This window comes from Pongo pygmaeus, chromosome 11, assembly GCF_028885625.2.
Source record: "Pongo pygmaeus isolate AG05252 chromosome 11, NHGRI_mPonPyg2-v2.0_pri, whole genome shotgun sequence".
NCBI lineage: Eukaryota > Metazoa > Chordata > Mammalia > Primates > Hominidae > Pongo > Pongo pygmaeus.
In genome coordinates, this window is record NC_072384.2 from 25,826,444 (window position 1) to 25,850,915 (window position 24,472).

The following is a 24,472-nucleotide window of genomic DNA, read 5'->3' on the forward strand; positions in this document are numbered from 1 at the left end:
TTGCATCCCAGGGATGAAGCCCACTTGATCATGGTGGATAAGCTTTTTGATGTGCTGCTGGATTCTGTTTGCCAGTATTTTATTGAGGATTTTTGCATCAACGTTCATCAAGGATATTGGTCTAAAATTATCTTTTTTGGTCGTGTCTTTGCCTGGCTTTGGTATCAGGATGATGCTGGCCTCATAAAATGAGTTAGGGAGGATTCCCTCTTTTTCTATTGATTGGAATAGTTTCAGAAGGAATGGTACCAGTTCCTCCTTGTACCTCTGGTAGAATTCGGCTGTGAATCCATCTGGTCCTGGACTCTTTTTGGTTGCTAAGCTATTGATTATTGCCACAATTTCAGCTCCTGTTATTGGTCTATTCAGAGATTCAACTTCTTCCTGGTTTAGTCTTGGAAGAGTGTATGTGTCGTGGAATTTATCCATTTCTTCTAGATTTTCTAGTTTATTTGTGTAGAGGTGTTTGTAGTATTCTTTGATGGTAGTTTGTATTTCTGTGGGATCGGTGGTGATATCCCCTTTATCATTTTTTATTGCATCTATTTGATTCTTCTCTCTTTTTTTCTTTATTAGTCTTGCTAGCGGTCTATCAATTTTGTTGATCCTTTCAAAAAACCAGGTCCTGGATTCATTAATTTTTTGAAGGGTTTTTTGTGTCTCTATTTCCTTCAGTTCTGCTCTGATTTTAGTTATTTCTTGCCTTCTGCTAGCTTTTGAATGTGTTTGCTCTTGCTTTTCTAGTTCTCTTAATTGTGATGTTAGGGTGTCAATTTTGGATCTTTCCTGCTTTCTCTTGTGGGCATTTAGTGCTATAAATTTCCCTCTACACACTGCTTTGAATGCATCCCAGAGATTCTGGTATGTTGTGTCTTGGTTCTCGTTCGTTTCACAGAACATCTTTATTTCTGCCTTCATTTCGTTATGTACCCAGTAGTCATTCAGGAGCAGGTTGTTCAGTTTCCATGTAGTTGAGTGGTTTTGAGTGAGATTCTTAATCCTGAGTTCTAGCTTGATTGCACTGTGATCTGAGAGATAGTTTGTTATAATTTCTGTTCTTTTACATTTGCTGAGGAGAGCTTTACTTCCAAGTGTGTGGTCAATTTTGGAATAGGTGTGGTGTGGTGCTGAAAAAATGTATATTCTGTTGATTTGGGGTGGAGAGTTCTGTAGATGTCTATTAGGTCCGCTTGGTGCAGAGCTGAGTTCAATTCCTGGGTATCCTTGTTGACTTTCTGTCTCGTTGATCTGTCTAATGTTGACAGTGGGGTGTTAAAGTCTCCCATTATTAATAATGTGTGGGAGTCTAAGTCTCTTTGTAGGTCACTCAGGACTTGCTTTATGAATCTGGGTGCTCCTGTATTGGGTGCATATATATTTAGGACAGTTAACTCTTCTTGTTGAATTGATCCCTTTACCATTATGTAATGGCCTTCTTTGTCTCTTTTGATCTTTGTTGGTTTAAAGTCTGTTTTATCAGAGACTAGGATTGCAACCCCTGCCTTTTTTTGCTTTCCATTTGCTTGGTAGATCTTCCTCCATCCTTTTATTTTGAGCCTATGTGTGTCTCTGCACGTGAGATGGGTTTCCTGAATACAGCATAGTGATGGGTCTTGACTCTTTATCCAATTTGCCAGTCTGTGTCTTTTAATTGGAGCATTTAGTCCATTTACATTTAAAGTTAATATTGTTATGTGTGAATTTGATCCTGTCATTATGATGTTAGCTGGTTATTTTGCTCGTTAGTTGAGGCAGTTTCTTCCTAATCTCGATGGTCTTTACATTTTGGCATGATTTTGCAGCGGCTGGTACCGGTTGTTCCTTTCCATGTTTAGCGCTTCCTTCAGGAGCTCTTTTAGGGCAGGCCTGGTGGTGACAAAATCTCTCAGCATTTGCTTGTCTGTAAAGTATTTTATTTCTCCTTCACTTATGAAGCTTAGTTTGGCTAGATATGAAATTCTGGGTTGAAAATTCTTTTCTTTAAGAATGTTGAATATTGGCCCCCACTCTCTGGCTTGTAGAGTTTCTGCCGAGAGATCCACTGTTAGTCTGATGGGCTTCCCTTTGAGGGTAACCCGACCTTTCTCTCTGGCTGCCCTTAACATTTTTTCCTTCATTTCAACTTTGGTGAATCTGACAATTATGTGTCTTGGAGTTTCTCTTCTCGAGGAGTATCTTTGTGGCGTTCTCTATATTTCCTGAATGTGAATGTTGGCCTGCCTTGCTAGATGGGGAAGTTCTCCTGGATAATATCCTGCAGAGTGTTTTCCAACTTGGTTCCATTCTCCCCATCACTTTCAGGTACACCAATCAGACGTAGATTTGGTCTTTTCACATAGTCCCGTATTTCTTGGAGGCTTTGCTCATTTCTTTTTATTCTTTTTTCTCTAAACTTCCCTTCTCGCTTCATTTCATTCATTTCATCTTCCATCGCTGATACCCTTTCTTCCAGTTGATCGCATCGGCTCCTGAGGCTTCTGCATTCTTCACGTAGTTCTCGAACCTTGGTTTTCAGCTCCATCAGCCCCTTTAAGCACTTCTCTGTATTGGTTATTCTAGTTATACATTCGTCTAAATTTTTTTCAAAGTTTTCAGCTTCTTTGCCTTTGATTTGAATATCCTCCCGTAGCTCGGAGTAATCTGATCGTCTGAAGCCTTCTTCTCTCAGCTCGTCAAAGTCATTCTCCGTCCAGCTTTGTTCCGTTGCTGGTGAGGAACTGCGTTCCTTTGGAGGAGGAGAGGCGCTCTGCTTTTTAGTTTCCAGTTTTTCTGCTCTGTTTTTTCCCCATCTTTGTGGTTTTATCTACTTTTGGTCTTTGATGATGGTGATGTACAGATGGGTTTTTGATGTGGATGTCCTTTCTGTTTGTTAGTTTTCCTTCTAACAGACAGGACCCTCAGCTGCAGGTCTGTTGGAGTACCCGGCCGTGTGAGGTGTCAGTCTGCCCCTGCTGGGGGGGTACCTCCCAGTTAGGCTGCTCGGGGGTCAGGGGTCAGGTACCCACTTGAGGAGGCAGTCTGCCCGTTCTCAGATCTCCAGCTGCGTGCTGGGAGAACCACTGCTCTCTTCAAAGCTGTCAGACAGGGACATTTAAGTCTGCAGAGGTTACTGCTGTCTTTTTGTTTGTCTGTGCCCTGCCCCTGCCCCCAGAGGTGGAGCCTACAGAGGCAGGCAGGCCTCTTTGAGCTTTGGTGGGCTCCACCCAGTTCGAGCTTCCCTGCTGCTTTGTTTACCTAAGCAAGCCTGGGCAATGGCGGGCGCCCCTCCTCCAGCCTCGCTGCTGCCTTGCAGTTTGATCTCAGACTGCTGTGCTAGCAATCAGCGAGACTCCGTGGGCGTAGGACCCTCTGAGCCAGGTGCCGGATATAATCTCCTGGTGCGCCGTTTTTTAAGCCCATCGGAAAAGCGCAGTATTCGGGTGGGAGTGACCCGATTTTCTAGGTGCCGTCTGTCACCCCTTTCTTTGACTAGGAAAGGGAACTCCCTGACCCCTTGCGCTTCCCGAGTGAGGCAATGCCTCGCCCTTCTTCGGCTCGCGCATGGTGCGCGCACCCACTGACCTGCGCCCACTGTCTGGCACTCCCTAGTGAGATGCACCCGGTACCTCAGATGGAAATGCAGAAATCACCCGTCTTCTGCGTGGCTTACGCTGGGAGCTGTAGACAGGAGCTGTTCCTATTCGGCCATCTTGGCTCCTCCCCCTAACAAACTGTTTAAGATGTCTTTTTTCCAGGGTCATGGTGTTCTTTTCTTCCCAGGTACCACAGATGCCTTCCCCAGCAGAGCAGGGGTGCTGGTCACAGTAAGATGCTCAGGCCCGCCTACTCACACCTTTCATCTGCGGTGGGAATAACAGCCACTGCTTGTTTCAATTGTGCACTTAGGGAAATGTGTTCCACTGACTAAAAGGTGAACTTTTGGGGTACAGACTTTTTTGAGTTGTGGGCTCTGTGTCCAAGCCTATCTTTGTCATCTGATTTGAGGTACTATGGAACTCTGAAAGGTTGGTGGGCCACAGATTTGCCTTTTATGAATTGTGTACATAACAAAGGCCAAATAGTTTGAAGACCCTGTCTCTCCAAAAAAGAAAAAACCCCCCAAAAAACTAGCTGGGCATGGTGGCATACATCTGTAGTGCTAGCACTCAGGAGGCTGAGGTGGGAAGATCGCTTGAGCCCAGGAAGTTGAGGCTGCAGTGAGCTTTGATTGCACTGCTGCACTCTAGTTTGGGCCACAGAGCAAGCCTGTGTCTCAAAAAAAATAAAAAAATAAAAAAAAAATAAAACTTTCCTGATGTTGCATGGGTAATAAAAGGCAAAGCTGCAAATCAACCCAGGCATGTTAACTATCAAACATGTACTCTTATTAAACACTGCACTAAATTGCTTCTTTATTCTTCTCTACTGCCTCGCTTGCTTGAGTGGGATCTCTGAAATAAATGGATGGACTCCGTGTCAAAAGGGTCTTTGAATTTAGTTCATCTTGCTCTAGCATTTTGAGTGCTGAGTGCTAGAGAGATTGTCTGACATAGTGGCATAGGGAATTTTGTACAGATACAGAAATGGTCATTGTGAAGAAAAATCTCTTGGAGTTATTTTACATAGTTTATTGCCTTTCTTTCTTTCTTTTTAAATTAAATTTTATTTTTCGATCCTCCTCCCTCCCCAAGGCTTTCTAAATGTTCTTTTCTTTTGTAGTCATGTTTTGCCATCCACAGGTTAACCTAGTTACCTGCCATCATTGTTTGTATTTTCTCCTCAGCCAAAAAGTTTTGGTTAAATTTTATTCATTTCCCATTGAGAATCATAGCCCTAGAGCATCATCACGTCATCAAAACCTTAAGTCATATAAATACAATAAATATAAATGTATATATCTACATATAAATATAATAAACCTATTTCTGATGTATGAGAAATTTATTTATTTATTTTGAGACAGAGTCTCGCTCTGTTGCCCAGACTGGAGTGCAGTGGCGTGGTCTCGGTTAACAACCTCTGCCTCCCAAGTTGAAGCGATTCTCCTGCCTCAGCCTCCTGAGTAGCTGGGATTACAGGTGTGCACCACTATGCCCGGCTAATTTTGTATTTTTAGTAGAGATGGGGTTTCACCATGTTGGTAGGCTGGTCTCAAACTTCTGATCTCAAGCGATCCGCCTGCCTCAGCCTCCCAAAGTGCTGGGATTACAGGCGTGAGCCACTGCACCTGGCCTGGGAAATGGATATTAATCAAATATTATGATCATAGAGGTATCATAATATTTTACCATCTATAGATGACTGTATATTTTAGATTCAGAATACTAGACAAACCAATTATCTAGATAACATAAAATTATTTTAATTATTCTTAATTTGCAAGCATTTCGATTCTTACTAACACTTCAGATCTGGTTTCCAAATGTAAAGTCATCCCAACTATGAAAAAGAACGCTGTGGAAGCTCTTTCCAACCTTCCAGTTCAGTCTGATGTTTTTCTCATGGTTAGACTGGGCTTATGGGTTTTTGAGAGGAAGGTCACAGAGGCACAGAGTGATTTTATCAGATCGTATCAGAGGTGTACGCTTTCCACATGATTTAGGATTATTGATGTTGACCTTGATTAAGTGGCTGAAGTCATGTCAGGTTTCTCTACTGTAAAGTTACTCTTTTTTCCTTCCCTTTTCAAATGGTACTTTTCAGAAGGAATTCATATCACAGTTAAACACTCGGGGGTTATGCTCCCTTTCCTTTAGAATAAAACGTGTACAAAATTCCTCTGGAGTTCTGTATGGCAGACTTGACTTTGTTGCTCAGATTGTGCTAGCTTTGGGAGCTCTTTCAGTTGCTTCCTGTGCTCCTCTGACATACGCCCTCAGTGTGCATGGGTGCACGTGTTCAGTACTTTTACTTTCTGGTACTACAGGATGCTCCAGACTCATCTTGTACATGTCCTGTTCCTAGAATCAGCTTTATTTCCAAGGAGTCTCAGTTCTTTTTTAGTGGAAAATTGTGTTAGAAACCAGCATCTAGGTACTAGATGTGTTCATTGCTACTAGAGTGTTCTTTCTTTCTTTCTTTTTTCTATGGTAGATATCTAAAGACCAAGGAGTATTATTTTAAACTGTCTCAGCTGATCAGGCAAATATATGTGTCTATATTAACCTGTGCATATGTACATATCTATAAATATTTTTATATGTAACAATCTATATATAAATATGCCAAACGTGAGTTCTTACTGATCTTTCCATCTCTGATCCATTACCCTATGGCTCATTCTAGCTTCCTCTTCTTGCTTATCTGTTAATTCCCACACCAACAGTGAGAAACGTGGTCCCACCATCTACTATCCATTTATTTAATTGTTTAATTCTAGCATACAGGTATAGCAGTGTATCCCCATGGGAAGCAACTTGCTATCAGTGAGATACAGTCCTTTTGTGTCCTTTCGCCATAAGCACTATAGTCTTACAAAATCTGTTCATTGCCGAAGTTATTTAGGTCAGCGCTTTTTCTTCTACTCCCTTTAGTAAGGTTGTTGTAGCATTTGTAATACAGGTAGATTAGATTCTCTTGTCACCACCTGCATTCTTTCCTGATATCCTCTGATTTCTTAAATACTTTTTTTTTTTTTTTTTTTTCTGAGACAGGGTCTCATTCCAGTTGCTCAGGCTAGAGTGCAGTGGCACCATCTTGGCTCACGGCAGCCTCAACCTCCCGGACCCAGGTGATTCTCCCACCATAGCCTCCTGAGTAGCTGGGACTACTGATGCATGCCACCATGCCTGGCTAATTTTTTATTTATTTATTTTTTATTTTTAGTAGAGATGGGGTTTTGCCGTGTTGCCCAGGCTGGTCTCAAAACTCCTGGACTCAGGCAGTCCGCTGCCTCAGCCTCCCAAAGTGCTGGGATTATAGGTGTGAGTTGCTGTGCCCGACCTTTTTTTTTTTTTTTTTTTTTTTTTTTTGCTTTGCGTAAAAAAAGGTTCACTCTGTGTGCTACAAAGTTCTTTGGGTTTTTGACAAACGGGTAATGTCATGTAGCCACCCTTACAGTGCCGTACAGAATAGTTTCACTGCCTAAAATATCTGCTGTGCTTCACTTCTTTATCCCCTCCCTCACCATGCTGCACCCTTGGCAACTACTGATTTTTTTCTTATCTCTATATCTTTTCCAGAATGTCACTGAATTGGAATCATACAGTATGTAGACTTTTCAGAATGGCTTCTTTTACTTAGAAATATACATTGAAGGGGTCAGGCACAGTGGCTCACACCTGTAATCCCAACACTTTGGAAGGTGGAGGTAGGAGGATCACTTGAGCCTGGGAGTTTGAGACCAGAGTGGACAACACAGTATGACCCCATCTGTCAAAAAAAAAAAAAAGAAAAAAAGAAAAGAGAGACATGCATTGAACATGCATTGAAGGGTCCTTCATGTCTTTTTGTGATAAGTCATGTCTTTCTAATCTCCATTAATCTGGAACAATCCCCCACCTTCTTTTGTTTTTCATTTTATTGATTCTTAAAGAAAAATTTAGGCCAGTGTCTTATAGAATGTTACATAATTTGCATTTGTCTAGATTGTTTTCTCATGATTAGGTTCAGGTTAAGCAGTTTTGGCAAGATTACCATGTAGGGCAGGGGTTAACAAACTACAGTCTGTGGACCATATATGTACCACTTTTGTGATTTAGTTGAGTTGAATAGTTGTGACAGACTTTCACAGAGACAGACACTGGCCCACAAAGCCTAAAATGCTGACTCGCTGGCCTTTACCAAACTAGTTTGCTGGCCTTGATGTAGGTGATTCCTCCTTGTTGTATCACATCAGGAAACACTGAATGTCAGTTTATCCCTTCATTGGTGATACAGATTTAAATCTTTTGGCTAAAGGTGCCATCCACCAGATTTTCCTGGTGTAAAAGTGTCTTTTTAATTTATAAGTAGTCTGTGGAGTGATCAATGTTGAGACCATTTACATATCTTGTTTCTTATGGTTTTAGCATTTATTGATGATCCTTATCTGAATCATTGGTGGTTGAAAAATTGTGATTTTTCTAATTCTATGATTATCTCTACATATATTATCTGGCACTCTTCTGTAAAGAACCAGTCCCTTGAAGCCTCTCTGTTTTTGAAAGGAATACAATAATTTGGCTGCAGCACAGTCATAACATATTATTGCCTTATCACATGAGGCAGTTCCTTCAACATATTGTTAAGGCAGTGCTTTCTTGTTTTTACTACTGTACTACAGGATGTACTGCAGATTCTTTAATTTAAGTACTTTATAATTTTAATACACAAAATAATACTTGGCCTGGCATGGTGGCTCACACCGTAATCCCAGCACTTTGGAAGGCCAAAGCGGGAGGATTGCTTGAGCGCAGGAGTTCGAGACCAGTCTGAGCAACATAGCAAGACCCTCATCTGTACTAAAAATGTAAAAACATTGACCTGGCCTGGTAGTGCATGCCTGTAGCCCAGCTACTTGGGAGGCTGAGATGGGAGGATTGCCTGAGCCTGGGAGGTCGAGGCTGCAGTGAGCCTTGATTGTGCCACTGCATTCCAGTCTGGGCAACAGAGAAAGACCTTGACTCAAACAAAACAAAACAAAACTATTTTTATCATCCCTGGCTATTAACCTTTGGAACGAGAGTATAACAACAGAGCGGGTGTGCTAACCTAGGGATGGCAGGTGGTTTCTTCTAGGAAGGGAGTAACAGTGGGACTGGGGAAAGATAGAAAGGTTTCAGCTGTATCCAGATTGTTTTACTTAGTTAAAAAAAAGGATCTATAGTAATATGACTACATGTTAACATTTGTAAAATCTGGTTGGTGGGTTCAGTGAATTTTTTATTCTGCTTTGTGCTTTTCTATAATTTAGATTATTTTATAATTAAAGTAAAAAGCATCTTAATATAGCTTAACCTTTGAATCTTACCATCATATCTGATAAGGATACCTTATCAGGTTTGAATGTTGGTGCATAGTTTTGATTATTAGGTGCTTGGTATTCTTTGTCCATTAGATTAGTCATTGGCTTAGTTTTGTTTTTTTTCCTTTAGGTGTTTATGCTTTCTCAAAGGTCTTCTAATGTAGATCCAGCATCCAATAATAAGTTACAAATTGTACCACTTCTATTTTTAGAGCCTTTACTGTGAGGCAAAGAATTATTTTATTGCCTATTGATATTTCAGTGGTTTTCTAGACTTTATTGATTTTTGTATTGAAATGTGTGTTTTAACATTTCAGATTCCCCTGGGGCATCCTAATTTTCAGTAGTATATTTCTTAAGTTGCCTAAATTTTTCCACTGATTTTTTTTTATGGAGACTTAATTGTATGAGAAAAATTAGTGGTTACCTTCTTGTGACCTTCGTTTCTATTAATGAAATATTAAATTAGTTTTTGCAACATTCTGAAGTCTTACTTCAAAGGTGGGAAAACATAAAATGAAAGAAAAACTCAGTGCAAAGTGGGAAATAATTTTCAGAATATAATAGATATGTCATAGACTTCTGCTTTCAGCCAAGATGGAATGGGACCAGGGGACCAGGCTTGCTCTTCTACATTAAACAACTAAAAAAACTATTTATAATATATAAAACAGTCATTTCCCTGGGATCGGGGAAACAGACGAGGTGACCCCTATGATTGTGCCACTTTCCAGGCCACAGGGCAGGGAGAGGGAATTCAGGCAAAGCTGGTGGGTTCCATGAGTTTAGGAGTCAGAGCTGGTAGTCTGGAGTGGAGCCTGGAGAGTTCACAGGGCAGAGTACAGGGACATAGAGAGCTGTACGGAGAGATGGGGAGCTCTGAAGATTTGCAGAGGATCTTTGAAGATATGCAGAGTGTGAGTGTTCAGTTGTGTATGGATCAGTGCAAGCGAGTAAAGCAACCACTGGAAGCTTGGGAAAGAACCACCTGAAAGTAGTAGAATGAGAAATGCTCGGAGCTCCTACAGGGCTGGGAATAGTTTTTATTCCACCTGTTGGGGTGGAAACCTTGTTATTCACAGGTTATTGGGCAGAGTATCCAGAAGGGTGTTGCTACAGTAGTAGAGCAAAATTAGCTGTAGACTGAATTCTGCCCTGGTCCCACCCCACAAAGTTCAGAAGCACAACTTGAAAGGATCAAATTGTTTCCAAGTAATTTAACTGTGTCCCAGAAGAAAGCTCAAGAAAGCTTACAGGAATACAGAAATATCCAGCACCCAACAAGATAAAATTTACAGTGTCTAGCATCAAATCAGAACTTACCAGGCATGCAAAGAAGCAAAAAGGTATGACCCATAATGAGCAGAAAAAAAAAATCAGTCAATTGAAACCAACCCAGAAATATTGCAGGTGATAAAATTAGTAAACAAAGATGATGGAGATAATTGTGACTATATTGCAGATGTTCGAGAAACAAGAGGAAAGATTGAGCATGTTAGCAATGGAAGATATTTAAAAATACCTGAATTGAAAATAGTGTCTGAGATGGGTATGCACTGGACAGGATTAGCCTGCAGATTAGATGCTGCAGGAGAAAAGATTAGTCAACTTGAAAACATAGCAACAAAACAATCTAAAATGAAACACAGAAAAAGACTGGAAAAAATAAAGCAGTGGGGAGGTATGGGACAACTTCTAGTAGCCAAATATACATGTAATTGGAGATAGTGAAGGAGAGAGGGACGGGGGACAGAAGATATATTTGAAGAAATAATGATTGAAAATTTTACAAATATGATGAAAACTAGAGACTCACATTTCCCAGCAGTTCAACAAATCCCAAGCAAAAGAAACATGAAGAGAGCCACACCAAGGCATACCATAATCTAACTGCTTAACTGGTGGTAAAGAAAAAAATTAAAAACAGCAAGAGAAAAAAGAACACATTACATAAAATGGAACAAAGATGAAATTGACAGCCGACTTCTCATCAGAATCAATGCGTGCCAGAAAGAAGATACTGGATTGACATTTTTTTTTCTTTTTTTGAGACAGAGTGCAGTGGCGCGATCTCGGCTCACTGCAACCTCCACCGCCCAGGTTCAAGCGATTCTCCTGCCTCAGCCTCCCAAATAGCTGAGACTACAGGCATGTGCCACCACGCCCGGCTAATTTTTTTCGTATTTTTAGTAGAGATGGGGTTTCACCATGCTGGCCAGGCTGCCTCGAAATCCCAACCTCAAGTGATCAGCCTGCCTCGGCCTCCCAAAGTGCTGAGATTACGGATGTGAGCCACTGCACCTGGCCTGGAGTAACTTCTTTAAAGCAGTTAAGGAATGAAGCCAACATGAAGATGTTTTCAGACATACCAAAGCTGAAAGAGTTCATCACCTGGAGATCTGCACTGTAAGAAATGTTAGAAGACCTTCAGGCATAAGGAAAATGATACCAGATATAAATCTGGATGCACACAGAGAAATAGAGAGTACTGGAAATGGTAAATATAATAAATATAAAATATTTTTTCTTATTTTAAAAATAATTAAAAAATATATTTGACCATTTAAAGAAACACAACAACAATGTTTGTGGGCTTTGTGGGAAATTTATGACAGCAATAGCACGAAGGCCAGCAGAGGAGAAATGGAAGAATCTTTTGCTATTACAAAGTGTTACAGTATCATTTGGAGGTAGACTGATAAAGATGTTTACTGTAAACCTCAAAGCAACTCCTGCCTCCCAACCCCACAATCTAAGGGTTACAGCTAATGAGCTAACAAAAGAGATAAAATGGAATCATAAAATATTGTCAAATAGACAATCCAAAAGAAGATAGAAAAAGAGGAAATAGAGAACAAATTTAAAAGAACAGCAAACTTTAACCATATCAATAATCACATTGAAAGTAAATGGTCTAATACCCCAATTAAAAGACAGACATATAATAGGAAGTCCCAATTATATGTTACCTACAAGAAATGTACTTTAAAGATAAAATCAAGTAAGAATAGAAGGATGAGAAAGTTATACCATGCTGATATGAATCCAAAGAAAAGTGGAGGGACTATATTAGTATCAGATGAACTAGATTTTAGAGCAGAATATTACTAAAACTATTACTTCATAATGATAAAGGCATCAACTGAGAGGACATAACGATGCACCTAACAACAGAATTTCAAAATAAGTGAAGTAAAAACTCATAGAACTGCAGGAAGAAATAGATGAATGGAACAAATAGAAAATCAGTAAGGATCGAGAGAACTTAAAAACACTAGCAACCCAGTAACTGAATTGACATTTATAGAATCTTGCTTCCAACAATAGTGGAATTTACACATTTCCTTCAAATGCACATGGAGCGTTTATGAATAGTCCAGATTTCATGTTATAAAACAAGTCTTAATAGATTTTAAAGGATTCAAATTGGACAGTGTCTGTTTTCTGGCCATAATGGAATTAGATTAGAAATCAATAACAGAAAGATCTCTGGAAAAATCTCCAAATATTTGGAAACCAAATAACACACTTCTAAATACCCTAAGGGTCAAAGCAGAGATCAAAAGGGAAGGTATTTTGAACTGAATGGAAATGAATATACAACTTTTCAAATTTTGTGGGTTGCATGTAAGATAGTATTTAAAAGAAAGTCTATAGTACTAAAACACCTAAATATTAAAAAAGCTTTCAAATCAATGATTTCAATCTTTATGTTAAGAAACTAGAAAAAGAAAAGCAAATGAAACCTAAACTAATCAGAATAAAAGAAATAATAATGATCACAGCAGAAAATAGAAAAACCATAGAGAAAATCCATAACAGTCAAAGTTGGTTCTTTGAGATCAATAAAATTGAGGAAGCTCTAGCCAGACTGATCAGGAAATAGAGAAGATACAAGTTACCAGTATCAGGAGTGACAGTTGTCATATCACTACAGACTTTCTATAGATATTAAAAGAATAATAAAGGAATATTCTTAACAATTTAATGCTAATGAATACATTTTCCTAGATAAAGAGGACAAATTGCTTGAAAGACCCAAACTATCAAAGCTCACTAAAAAAGAAACAGCATGAACAACTTTGTATTTTAAAAGGAATTATGGTTAAAAAATGCTTCCACAAAGAAAACTCCAGGCCCAGATGGTTTCACTGGTACATTCTACCATATTTTTAAGAAATAAATAATCTCAATTCTACAGAGATTCTTCCAGAAGAAGGATGGGAGCCAGGCACCATAGTTCTTGCCTATAATCCCAGCTATTTAGGAGGCTGAGGCAGGAGGTTCTCTTGAGGCCAGAAGTTTGAGAACAACCCGAGCAACATAGCGAGATACTGTCTCTTAAGAAAAAAAAAAAAGGGGGGCAGAATATTTTTCATCTCGTTCTCTGAGGTCATCCTTACCCTGATACCAAACCAGAGAAAGTTGTTGAAAGAAAATAAAGCTACCAGCCAATATCCATCATGAATGGAGATGTAAAAATTCTTGCCCAAACTTTAGTAAATCAAATCCAACAATATTTTAAAAAGATAATACATTATGACTCTGTTAGTCTGTTTGCATTGCTATAAAGGAGTACCTGAAGCTGGGTAATTTATAAAGAAAAGAGATCTATTTGGCTCTCGGTTCTGTAAGCCATACCCAAAGCTTAGTGCTGGCATGTGCTTCTGGTGAGGGCCTCAAGAAGCTTACTACCATGGTGGAAGGCAAAGTGAAGTCAGCATGCCACGTAGCATGTCATATGAGAGAGGAAGCAAGAGAGAGAGAGGGAGAAGATATCAGGCTCTTTTTAAACAACCGGATCTCACGTGAACTAATAGAGGAGGAACGCACCCATTATGACATGGAGAGCACCAACCCATTTGTGAGGGATCTACCCTCATGACCCAAACACCTCTCACTAGGTCCATCGCCAACATTGGAGGTTACATGTCAACATGAGATTTGGAGGGGACAAAACATCCAAACTATACCAATGACCATGTAGGGTTTATCCTGAGAATGCAGTGCTGGTTCCACCAAAAAAAAAAAAAAAAAAAAAAAAAATCCATGTAATTCATCATATTTCTATAAGATTATTTTAATTGAAGACAGAATCCAAAATCCATTCCTGCTAAAAACTCTTTTCAAGCTAGGAATAAAAAGGAACTTCCTCTACCTGATGAAGAGTATTTATGAAAAACTGTTGCCTAACATCATACTTAATGGTGAAAGACTGAGTGCTTTCCTCCTAAGATAAGGAAGCCGGGACATCTGTTCATCATCACTGCTATTCAACATTCTACTGGAGTTCTAGCCAGTTCATTAAGGCAAGAAAATGAAGTAGCAGTTCATTAAGGCAAGAAAATGAAGTAACAGGCAACCCTGAAACATGAAATACTTAGGATACATTTGGTGGAAGTGCAAGACTTTTACTCTAAAAATTTTAAATATCACCAAGGGAAATTTAAAGAGACCTAAGTAAATGGAGAGGTATACTGTGTTCATGGATCAGAAAACTCAAAACTGTTAAGATGTCATGTGTCCTCAAACTGTGGTATTGATTCCAGTTCCAATCAAAATTTTAGCAGGCTTTTTTTTTCCTTTCAGATAATACCAAACTTATTCTAAAATTTGTAAGGAAAGGCAAAAGACCTTAAATGGTCATAACTCACAAAAAGAAGGAAAAAAATTGAAGAAATTACACTACCTGATTTCATGACTTACTGCTATAAAACTATAGTAATCAGTACTGCATATGTGATACTGGTGTGTAGATAAACAGATACGTTAATGGGAAGTGGAGTCCAGAGACAGACACACAGATGTGTTAGATTGATTTTTGCTCAAGGTATTTTTGAGGAGAGTGTAATTTTCCCAAACAAGGTATTAGGACAATTTGATAGCCATATGCAAATAAATGAACCTCAATGCTTACCTCCTACCATATACAAAAATAACTCAAAATTGGCCAAGAACTAAATGTAAAAGGTAAAACTATAAAACATCTAGAAGAAAACAGCAACAAACCTTAGAGACTTTGATTTTGGTAAAAGTTTCTTAAATACAGCACAATAAACACAAACTATAAAAGAAAAAATCAATTGGGCTTTAGCAAAATTAAAAACTTTTCCTTTTCAAAATATACTAAAAAAATGAAAAACCAAACCACAGATGTGGAGAAGATATTTGTAAAACGTACATCCAACAAGGAACTATTAGGAACTATTATCTAGAATAATAACAATTCAAAACCAAAACCAAAACCTCTTAATAATAAGGCACACAGCACAATTAAAAGTGGGCAAAATATTTGAACGGACACTTCACTAAAGAAGACATATGTGTGGCAGATAAGCACATTAATTAATACTTATCATTAGTCTTTAGTGAAATGGAAATTAAAACCACAATGAGATTACACAACACATCCATAAGAATGACTGAAATTAAAAGGAGTAACCATAGCAAGTTTCGGCTAGGATGTGGAAGAATTGGAACTCTCATATACCACTAGTGGGAATATTAAAAGGAGCAACCACTTTGGAAGATGATTTATCATTTCTTTCCTTTTTTTTGGAGACAGTGTTGCTCTGTCTCCCCTAGGCTAGAGTGCAGTGGTGCAACCATAGCTCACTGCAGCCTTAACTCCTGGGTCAAGTGTTTCTCCTGCTTCAGCCTCCTGAGTAGCTGGGACTACAGACATCATCATGTCTTTTTTTTTTTTTTGAGACAATCTCGCTCTGTCGCCCAGGCTGGAGTACAATGGCGAGATCTCAGCTCACCGCAACCTCTGCCTCCTGGGTTCAAGTGATTCTCATGGCTCAGCCTCCTGAGTAGCTGGGAATACAGACACCCGCCACCACGCCTGGCTAATTTTTGTATTTTTAGTAGAGATGGGGTTTCACTATGTTGGTCAGGCTGGTCTCGAACGCTTGACCTCAGGTGGCCCAACCGCCTCGGCCTCCCAAAGTGCTGGGATTGCAGGTGTGTCTTTTTTTAATTTTTATTTTTGTAGAGACAGGGTCTCGCTATGTTGTCCAGGCTGGTCTTGAACTCCCGGGCTTAAGCGATCCTCCTGCTTTGAACTCCCGAAGTGCTGGGATTCCAGGTGTGAGCCCCTGCACTCAGCCAGCAATTTCTAAGAAAGCTAAACATACACCTATTGTATGATCCAGCCATTCCACTTCTAGGTGGAATGACAGTATGTGCCTGTGAGAATGAAAGTAGTTTCCTCCATGTGAATGTTCACAGCTTTATTTGTAATAGTGCAAGATTAAAAATGACCTTTAGCATAAAGAACATGTTTGTTTTTTTCTAGTTCCTTTGCAGGCATCTTTATGTGTCTTTTGGCTAAAGCTCTTATCTCACCAGAGTGTGTCTAATGTCTATCTGTCTTTCTGCCACTGTGGAAGGTAACTGCTTTAGTTCCAACCCTTCTCAGTGCTGCAGGAGGGGAATCAAGAGGGCAGGGTTCTGGTCCCAGCTCTTGACACCTTGGGCTGACCAGGCACTTCTTGAGACCTCAGTGTTCTCCATTGTCAATTGTAGGCATTAAATTATGTGTATTCTTTCATGAATGTTTTGAGCACATGCTGTGTACCAGGCACTATTTTAGGTTCTGACAACACAATGAAGAAAACAGGCTGTGGTCCCTGCCCTCATGGAAGCAGTTTGTGATAATTTGTTATGGGCCGGACATGGTCCTAGGTTTTGAGAGGACAGCCCATGTTTTCATCCTGAGGAATTTGTAAATTCATAGGAAATAGTGACAAAAATAAGTTAAAAGACAAAACTATAATTGTGAAACCTGTTATGAAGGAAACAATATCAGAGAAGACCCCCGCTTTAGAAAGGTTGTCAGAGGAGGTGGCACTTCTTAAATCTTTAAGATTTAAAGGCAGGAAGAGAATAGGTGCTTGCTGTGTCCTGGTCGTTGTCTCTTCTCTCAGAAGTCTGGATTGAACATAAGACTGATTTGATTTCTTCAGTCGTAGACATCTCTAAATGATAGTAGCTTCATGGGGCCATCTGTTCTTCACCTCACGGCTTTCTTCTGGGAGTTTCATTGTCTAATTCAGGAAATATAAATGGCAATACATTAAATGGAATTAATTCTCCTTTCTGATGTTTAGTGAATACTTCTTTGGCCCATAATTCACAAATGATGGAGACACAAGAAGAATAAAATGAAGTACATATGTTCTGGTAAGCCTAAGCCAGAGGTTTCAAATTGGTATCTAGCAGGCAAATCCTGCCTCCAGAGAGGTTTCTTTTGGCCTATAGTGTTTTAAAAGTCAAGAAAGTTCACCTAAAAGCCTAGACTTGTAGCATTGCCATTTAAATCTTTAGATGTGGCCACTCCAGGCTCATGTTCCTACAGCACTGTGATCAGTCAGCACTGACCGGCAGAGCCCCCTTTGATGGGTCCATGCTCTCAGATCTCACTGCCCCTCCTTGTTTGACCTGCTTCACTTACCTGTTGTCACCTGTCTGGCCTCCAGGTGAATTTGTTTGAGTACGAATCATCTCAGGGTTTTTTTGTTTTGTTTTGTTTTGTGTTTAAATATCTCTGCCTGGGACCAGCCTACTGTGAGTCGGATCCACTCGTGCTAGGCTGGGTGATTCTGATGTGCAGCCGGGATGAGGACCACACTCCTAGGACCATAGCACTGGCTGGAAACGTACTTTTGTTACAGCATTCACCACTGGAGCACACGCTGTCATGTGTGGGCAGCTCCTCTTTTACTCTGTTCCTGGAATACCTGATAGTAGGTGCTTTAAATGCTTGTAACATAAATGAATAAATTATATTTTAATTTGATACCTATTTGATCTTGAAAAAGCATTTTTAAAAAACCCACATTTCCTGACCAGGTGTAGTGGCTCATGCCTGTAATCCCAACACTTTGGGGGCGAGGTGAGAGGATTGCTTCAGCCCAGGAATTTTAGATCAGCCTGGGCAACCTAGTGAAACCTGTCTCTATTAAAAAAAAAAAAAAATGCCGGGACTATGGGCATGGTGCTGAGCGCCTGTAGTCCCAGCTACTTGGGAGGCTGAGGTGGGAGGATCGCTTGAGCCCAGGAGGTCAAGGCTACTGTGAGCATAATCACACCCCTACACTCTAGCCTGGGCAACAGAGCAAGACCCTGTCTCAAAAAACCTTCACATTTCCTAATTTAGATATGTGGATATTTTTTGTTTGTTTTAGTTTTCTTTAGTAGGTAACATGTTCATGTGGTTTTAAGATCAAAGTGTAGAAAGGAATATAGTGAAAAGTCTCCTTTCCCCTTCTGGTCTCTGTCTGACCAGTGCACCACCCCCCTGCCCTCCCTACCCCCCACTCAGCAAGTACGAGCAAATCCCACCATAAATTCTCATTTTACCCCCTTTTTACTCAAAAGGTAGCTTCCTAAAAATAATGTTCTCTCATATCTCTTTAGCCTTGACGTAACTTGAAGATCTTATCATGTTAGTAGAGAGCTTCCTTCTTTTTCTTTTAACAGTTGAAAAGTATTTTTCATTGTTTGGGCATATTATGATTTACTTAACGAGTACCTAATTGAAGGACATTTGGACTTTTCCTAACATTTGCTGCTGTGAGCAGTGCTGCAGTTAATACCCTTCTATGAATGTCATTTTACACACACACGTGCGTAGTATAGTTCTATGATAATAAATTTCTGGCTGGGCATAGTAGCTCACGCTTGTAATCCCAGCACTTTGGGAGGCCAAGGTGGGCAGATTGCTTAAGTTCAGGAGTTTGAGACCAGCCTGGGCAACATGACAAAACCCCATCTCCACAAAAAAATACAAAAAACGCTGGGCGTGGTGGCATGCACCTGTAATCCTAGCTACTTGGGGGGTTGATGCAGGGGGATCACTTGAGTCTGGGAGGTCGAGGCTGCAGTGAGCCATGTTTGTTCCACTGCACTCCAGTCTGGGCAGCAAAATGAGACCCTGCGTCAATCAGTTAATCAATAAATTCATTCATTCACTCGTTGATTCTGAAGTGGAATGGCTAGGTCAAGGAGTATGTGCATATGTAATTTTGAGATATATACATATATATATATACATATATATATACATTTCTCTGTTAGGTGTTGTACCAGTAGATCTTTAATTAAAATTAGTACTGGCATTTGGAATATGTTTTTAAAAGAATATTTACTGTGTTTTGTTGTCTTTGTGGAGTTAGAGGAGTTATTTTGTTGGTTATATGAATTTTGGTAGAGTAATAAGATTGTTCTAGATCATTGGTTTCCACTAATGGCCAAAGACCCATAAGGGGCTCTCAGATTCATATGCTAAACAAACATCAGCTATATATATATATGTCTCACACAAATGTATTAGTATATATTTTAACTATACATAGATACTGTTGTCTTTAATGAAATTAAACATTCTTTTAATAGTGTTACTGAAGTCCTAGTTCAGATAGTAACAACTCAACATCTTGTCAATAGCTCTAATATTTTAGATGGTGATATGCTTTGGCCGTATCCCTACCCAAATCTCATCTTGCATTGTAGCTCCCATAATCCCCACCTGTCAGGGGAGGGACCTGGTGGGAGGTAATTGAATCATGGGGGTGGGTTTTTCCCATGCTGTTCTTATGATAGTGAATAAGTGTCATGAGATCTGATGATATAAAGGGCAGTTCCCATGCACAGACCCTCTTGCCTGGCGCCATGTTAGATGTGCCTTTGCTCCTCTTTCACCTCCTGCCATGATTGTGAGGCCTCCCCAGTCCATTAAACATTTTTTTAAATAGATTACCTAGTCTTGGGTATTTCTTTTTAGCAGTACGAAAATGGACTAATGTAGATGGCCCTTGGATTTTGGTGATGTATTCATTCTGTGTTCAATCAGTTTTTTCAAGGTAACTTTGTAGATAGAGAAGAATAGAACCAAAAGACTGTGCATATTCTATGAGTGTCTATTTGCTTATTGTGTAATAAAAATAATCTTTCTCTTGTAGATGTCCCTTTAAGGACCAGCCTGCCACCACCATTCAGAAATTATAAATATGGTAACTATTTTTTTATTCTTTTAAAATATATATAAATACAATTTTGCATTAGTTTGTTACAAACTTAAATTTTGTTTTCAAAAATGACTATCTGTAAATAAAAACCAATTTGGAAGTTTATTTAGAAATACAGGAATGCTAGTATATTGCTCAAATGAATTGTAATAGTAAGGAAGTAGCGTATTTGCAAAGAATAGCATGTTTGCCAAAACTATGTTTAAAACGAGTTTCTCTGCCAGGTAATTAGAAAAGGAAAAATGATTGAAGACTAAGAATTAAAAGAAGGGATTTAACATTTTAAATGCCAATAATTTGAGCATGTTATATAGTAGTTTTATGTGTTACAATTGATGATTTAAAAATGGAGTAATAAGGCAAGAAGCTAGATGTCATTCATTATTTGTTATAAAGATGGCACAGTTATTAACCTTCAGCGGAGTGACACTCACCAAACTTTGAATTTGAGACTTCCTTTGAAAGGTATGATGCACCTAATAAATATTTCTGTTAATTGGTGAAGACATTTTAAAGTATAAATTTTTTATTACCTTAGATTATTTTTTTGGAGTGGCTTTTCATTCTGTTCTCTTTTGATAGAACAACTTATGACCTAAAATCCTTTGAAATCACAATCTTCGCCGTGTGTATGCATTTTAATATCCAGAAACTAATTGTGAGGTTATAAGGGGTAGTGAAGCAGAAGTTGAAGGCACTGAGTGGAAAGTACTTTGATTTATTGGGCTTAAAGAATTTACATACTCAATATTGAATAAGATAAAGGAATAAAAAGGATGATTAAGGTAAATATGAAACTTCTCAATTGTGGCTTTCAAGGCTTTCAAAGTATAATGTCTCAAAATATAGCCTTAAACTTGAATCAACTTACAGATGCCATTTTAAATTAGAATAGTTACATATGGTTTCCTTTTTCATAGTGTGTGTGTGTATGTGTGTGTCTATATGTCTATGTGCAAAGCTGTGTTCCATGTAAGTTCTTTTGAAAGAAATTTTAGATAATGAAAGCGTTAGAATATCCAAATTGCTAAGCATTATTGTGGTAGATAATGTACCTTTTAGACTATTCTATCTTATTAACATCCTTCTGCCCTAGTATTTCTATACTATTCAGATGAATTGGCAGAAAAAATGAATACATTTATCTGTGAAGAAATTATAGAACCACTCGAGTTTTGATAGACTTCAAGTGGCTTTGTCTGAACTTGGCTGTTTAACAATTTTCTGCTTTCTGTTGAACAAGAAAGGCTGCAGTGTTATTTTCACCTGTCATTGTCATCCGGGACCGCTACCTCACAGTCTGCGGGACAGAGCACTTTGTTAGGTATTAGGGAGTGGAAAGAGTGTGGAGTCAGATTTCAGTTTTGCCAGTTACTGTCTCCCTACCCTTTGGCAAAGGGCTGGTTCTCTCTGTCACCAAGAGCCTGAGATATCTCAGAGCCCTCCTCCCATTTAATTGGCATCCACATCTATTATTGATTTACCATGCATGCTACTTATTTTAAATCCCTATCACCTAGACATGACGCATGAGGGCACACAAGAATGTAGTTGTTGTACAGTGTGGGCTGCTCATCCCTCTCTGTTTCATAAAGCTGTGTGTGATGCTCCACAAATACAAGATGATATTTTTATGAGGTTGCTTTCCTCAAAGAATTTGTATTAAGAAAACAATGCCCACAGGTGTTGTTTGTGATAATTATGAGGATTATTTGAAAGAAGCAACAACAAGAGAAGCAGCTTATTCAACACAGAAGGGGACAGTAATACATCTCTCTGCTGGTTTGTCATTTCTCCTTTCTTACCCACTCCTCAGGTCACACCCCTTTCTGTTGGAGAGAAAAATCTGGCAAAAACTTCTCTTCAAAACATTTCTTTTTCTGCTAAAATATGTAGCCGTTTAATTGTGTGTTCGCCAAACCTATTAGAGCAGCAGGATTTCTAGTTTAAAGGCTCATTAGCAAAATATATAGAACAGGATTAATATTTAGTAAGGCCAGACTATAGTTTTGCAGGTTGATTGCAACAGACTTTGAGCTCCTGTTATTTTAAAAATACTATTGGCTTCTCTCACTTGTCTCAAATAATAAACATATCTATAGTAAGAAAAGGGACATGATAGGTAATTCGGAATACTAGACAAGCTGAAAGTCAACTTTGTTTATTTTCTTACACACATTTTAAGCTTATTTTTAGTAATTACGGTTTATTTACATCCCTAATATGCCTATTTTACTTAGGTTAGATTTATTTTTATTTCTTAGGAATACAGAGTTACTGAGGATTATGTTGACCTTGTATAAAAAATTACAAGGCCAGGTGCAGTGGCTCATGCCTGTAATCCCAGCACTTTGGAAGCTGAGGAGGGTGGATCACCTGAGGTCAGGAGTTCGAGACCTGGCCAACATGGTGAAACCCTGTCTTTACTAAAAATACAAAAATTAGCCAGGTGTGGTGGTGGGCACCTGTAATCCAGCTGCTCGGGAGGCTGAGGCAGGAGAATTGCTTGAACTTGGGAGGTGGAGCTTGTAGTGAGCCGAGATCATGCCACTGTACTCTAGCCAGGGCGACAGAGCAACACTCCATCTCAAAAAAAAAAAAAAAAAAAAAAAAAATTGTAATAGATAACTGAAAGCTGACTATTTAAAATAATGAGCAAATTCAGAGTGCTAGTTCTTATCTAGATAGCCACCTTATTGTGTATTATGAGAACATAGTTAAATAAGGTCTGTTTTAAAAATAGATCCTTTCATTTCCTGTCACTGTTGGAATTCCTTGTTACAACGTGATTGATAGAAATGAGTTTTAGTTTAAGTTTGGGAGTTTATTCAATAATACATTGTAATCATAATGCATTAATTAAATGGTTAAATAAAAACGAGTGAAGAATTGGAAACTTCTTGGGTTAAATAAAAACGAGTGAAGAATTAGAAACTTTCTGAATTTCAACCTGTTGAATGCCTGCGTAGATTATGTAATTAAGGGCTGATTGTTGCTCAGTTAGAATTTTACCCAAGTGTGGAGAAATTACTTACTGGAAGTGCACAGTGTAGCCTGACTTCAAGATAAACAAATTAAGGAGTGAAGTTGGGTTTGAATAGAGCAGATTAAATGGTGTGAGCCTGTGCAGTATTTGCAAACCAAGAGACAGATATTGATATTCTTGGGGCATTAGCAGCCTTGCTCAGATTACCGGTGGTCCTAGATACAGTGTTTGAATTCTGAGAGTGGCAACACCTGTATCATCATTTGCTCTCTTGTCATTATATCTCATCTGAATAGATTTTTTTGAACTGCATTTGCTAATGTCTATTTTAAGGCTTTTTTTTTTTTACATTATTTGCTAATCCTGTTCTGTAGCGACTCCAAAAAAACAAGGTACAGTAATCTGATTTGCTTGTCTTCCATTCTAAGAAAAAATGTGCTGAGTTGACAAAAAGTTCTGACACACACTGCTGTGTGTCAAAGACCAAGGCTTTAAAAGATAAAGATCTTTTACTTCAGTTTTAATGATCTACAGAAGTAATTTTTCTTTTACTGTATAGTATATTTCTAAACGAGTCTGGTTATAAAACAAGGACTTACATTTCTCAATTTTGTAGCCACTCTCCATTCATTTTAATAATTTGAAGTTTAGAATAAACTGTGTAAAAAGATAACTTGCTTTTTTCTTTCAGATACACTAAAGATTATTCATCAAGCACATAAATCAAAGGTATGTTCCACAGGTACAGTATCTGGAACATAGCAAGTAATCAATGTTGGTTGAATTTGTGAATAAGTGAATGAATACATGTACATCTAAAATATTTCCCATTATAATAGCGCTTTTTATTTTGTAGGTACTCTTTCTACTGCCTTAGCTTTTTCATTGAAGAAAAGTAAGCTATTTCCCTGTTAGTAGTAGGTCCTTTTTTAAAAAGTATTAATTAAAAAAAAGTATACCATATTTTGTTCATCAAGCACATATTTAACATAAAATAAGCATAAAACTTGGAAAAGTAATTTCAATTTACAGATGAAAGAAACTGCTTAATATCTGGCAATCCAGTGTCTTTTATTTTCTTAATTCTATACCAGAACAAAAGGACCAGACGCAGACACAAATAATTCACTCATTCTAATTTGATTCTTGCTGTGTATAAGAGAAGGCACAGAACTGTGGCTCTGGGAACACACCTTTTAGCTCCACCAAGGCCGCGGCCTGCAATCCTGAAGTTGTCTCACCTTTCCCAAAGAGAGCTGTTTATTTATGGGTTTGTTGTGTGTTTATATTTCTGTTTTTTTACTTTTTTAAAGTAACGTTTTTATGAAGCCACAGTCAAAGACTTGTTTATCATACAGACAGAGCAGAGTGATCTTTTTTTCTTTAATCTCAGTGGCTTTCTATAGAGTCCTCATTAAAGCAGTAATCTTCCTGTATTATATAAACTACTCAAGAACAAGATACTATTTGTCATAGCCCAATACCTAGCACAATGCCTGGCTCATAGGAGTTTTTCCATAACAATTTTTG

At 38.7% G+C, this 24,472-nt stretch overlaps 1 protein-coding gene across 4 annotated transcripts in view; it reads left to right on the plus strand.

The window, feature by feature from the left end:
• The window catches only part of C11H2orf76 (chromosome 11 C2orf76 homolog), an 89,034-nt gene that overhangs the window by 28,976 nt on the left and 35,586 nt on the right, over positions 1-24,472 (plus strand). For all 4 annotated transcript variants that reach the window (XM_063647364.1, XM_054478776.2, XM_054478777.2 and 1 more), the window contains exons 3-4: positions 19,891-19,941; positions 23,634-23,671. In XM_063647364.1, coding sequence (XP_063503434.1) covers positions 19,891-19,941; positions 23,634-23,671 — 89 coding nt within the window. The remainder of the gene's footprint in view (positions 1-19,890; positions 19,942-23,633; positions 23,672-24,472) is intronic.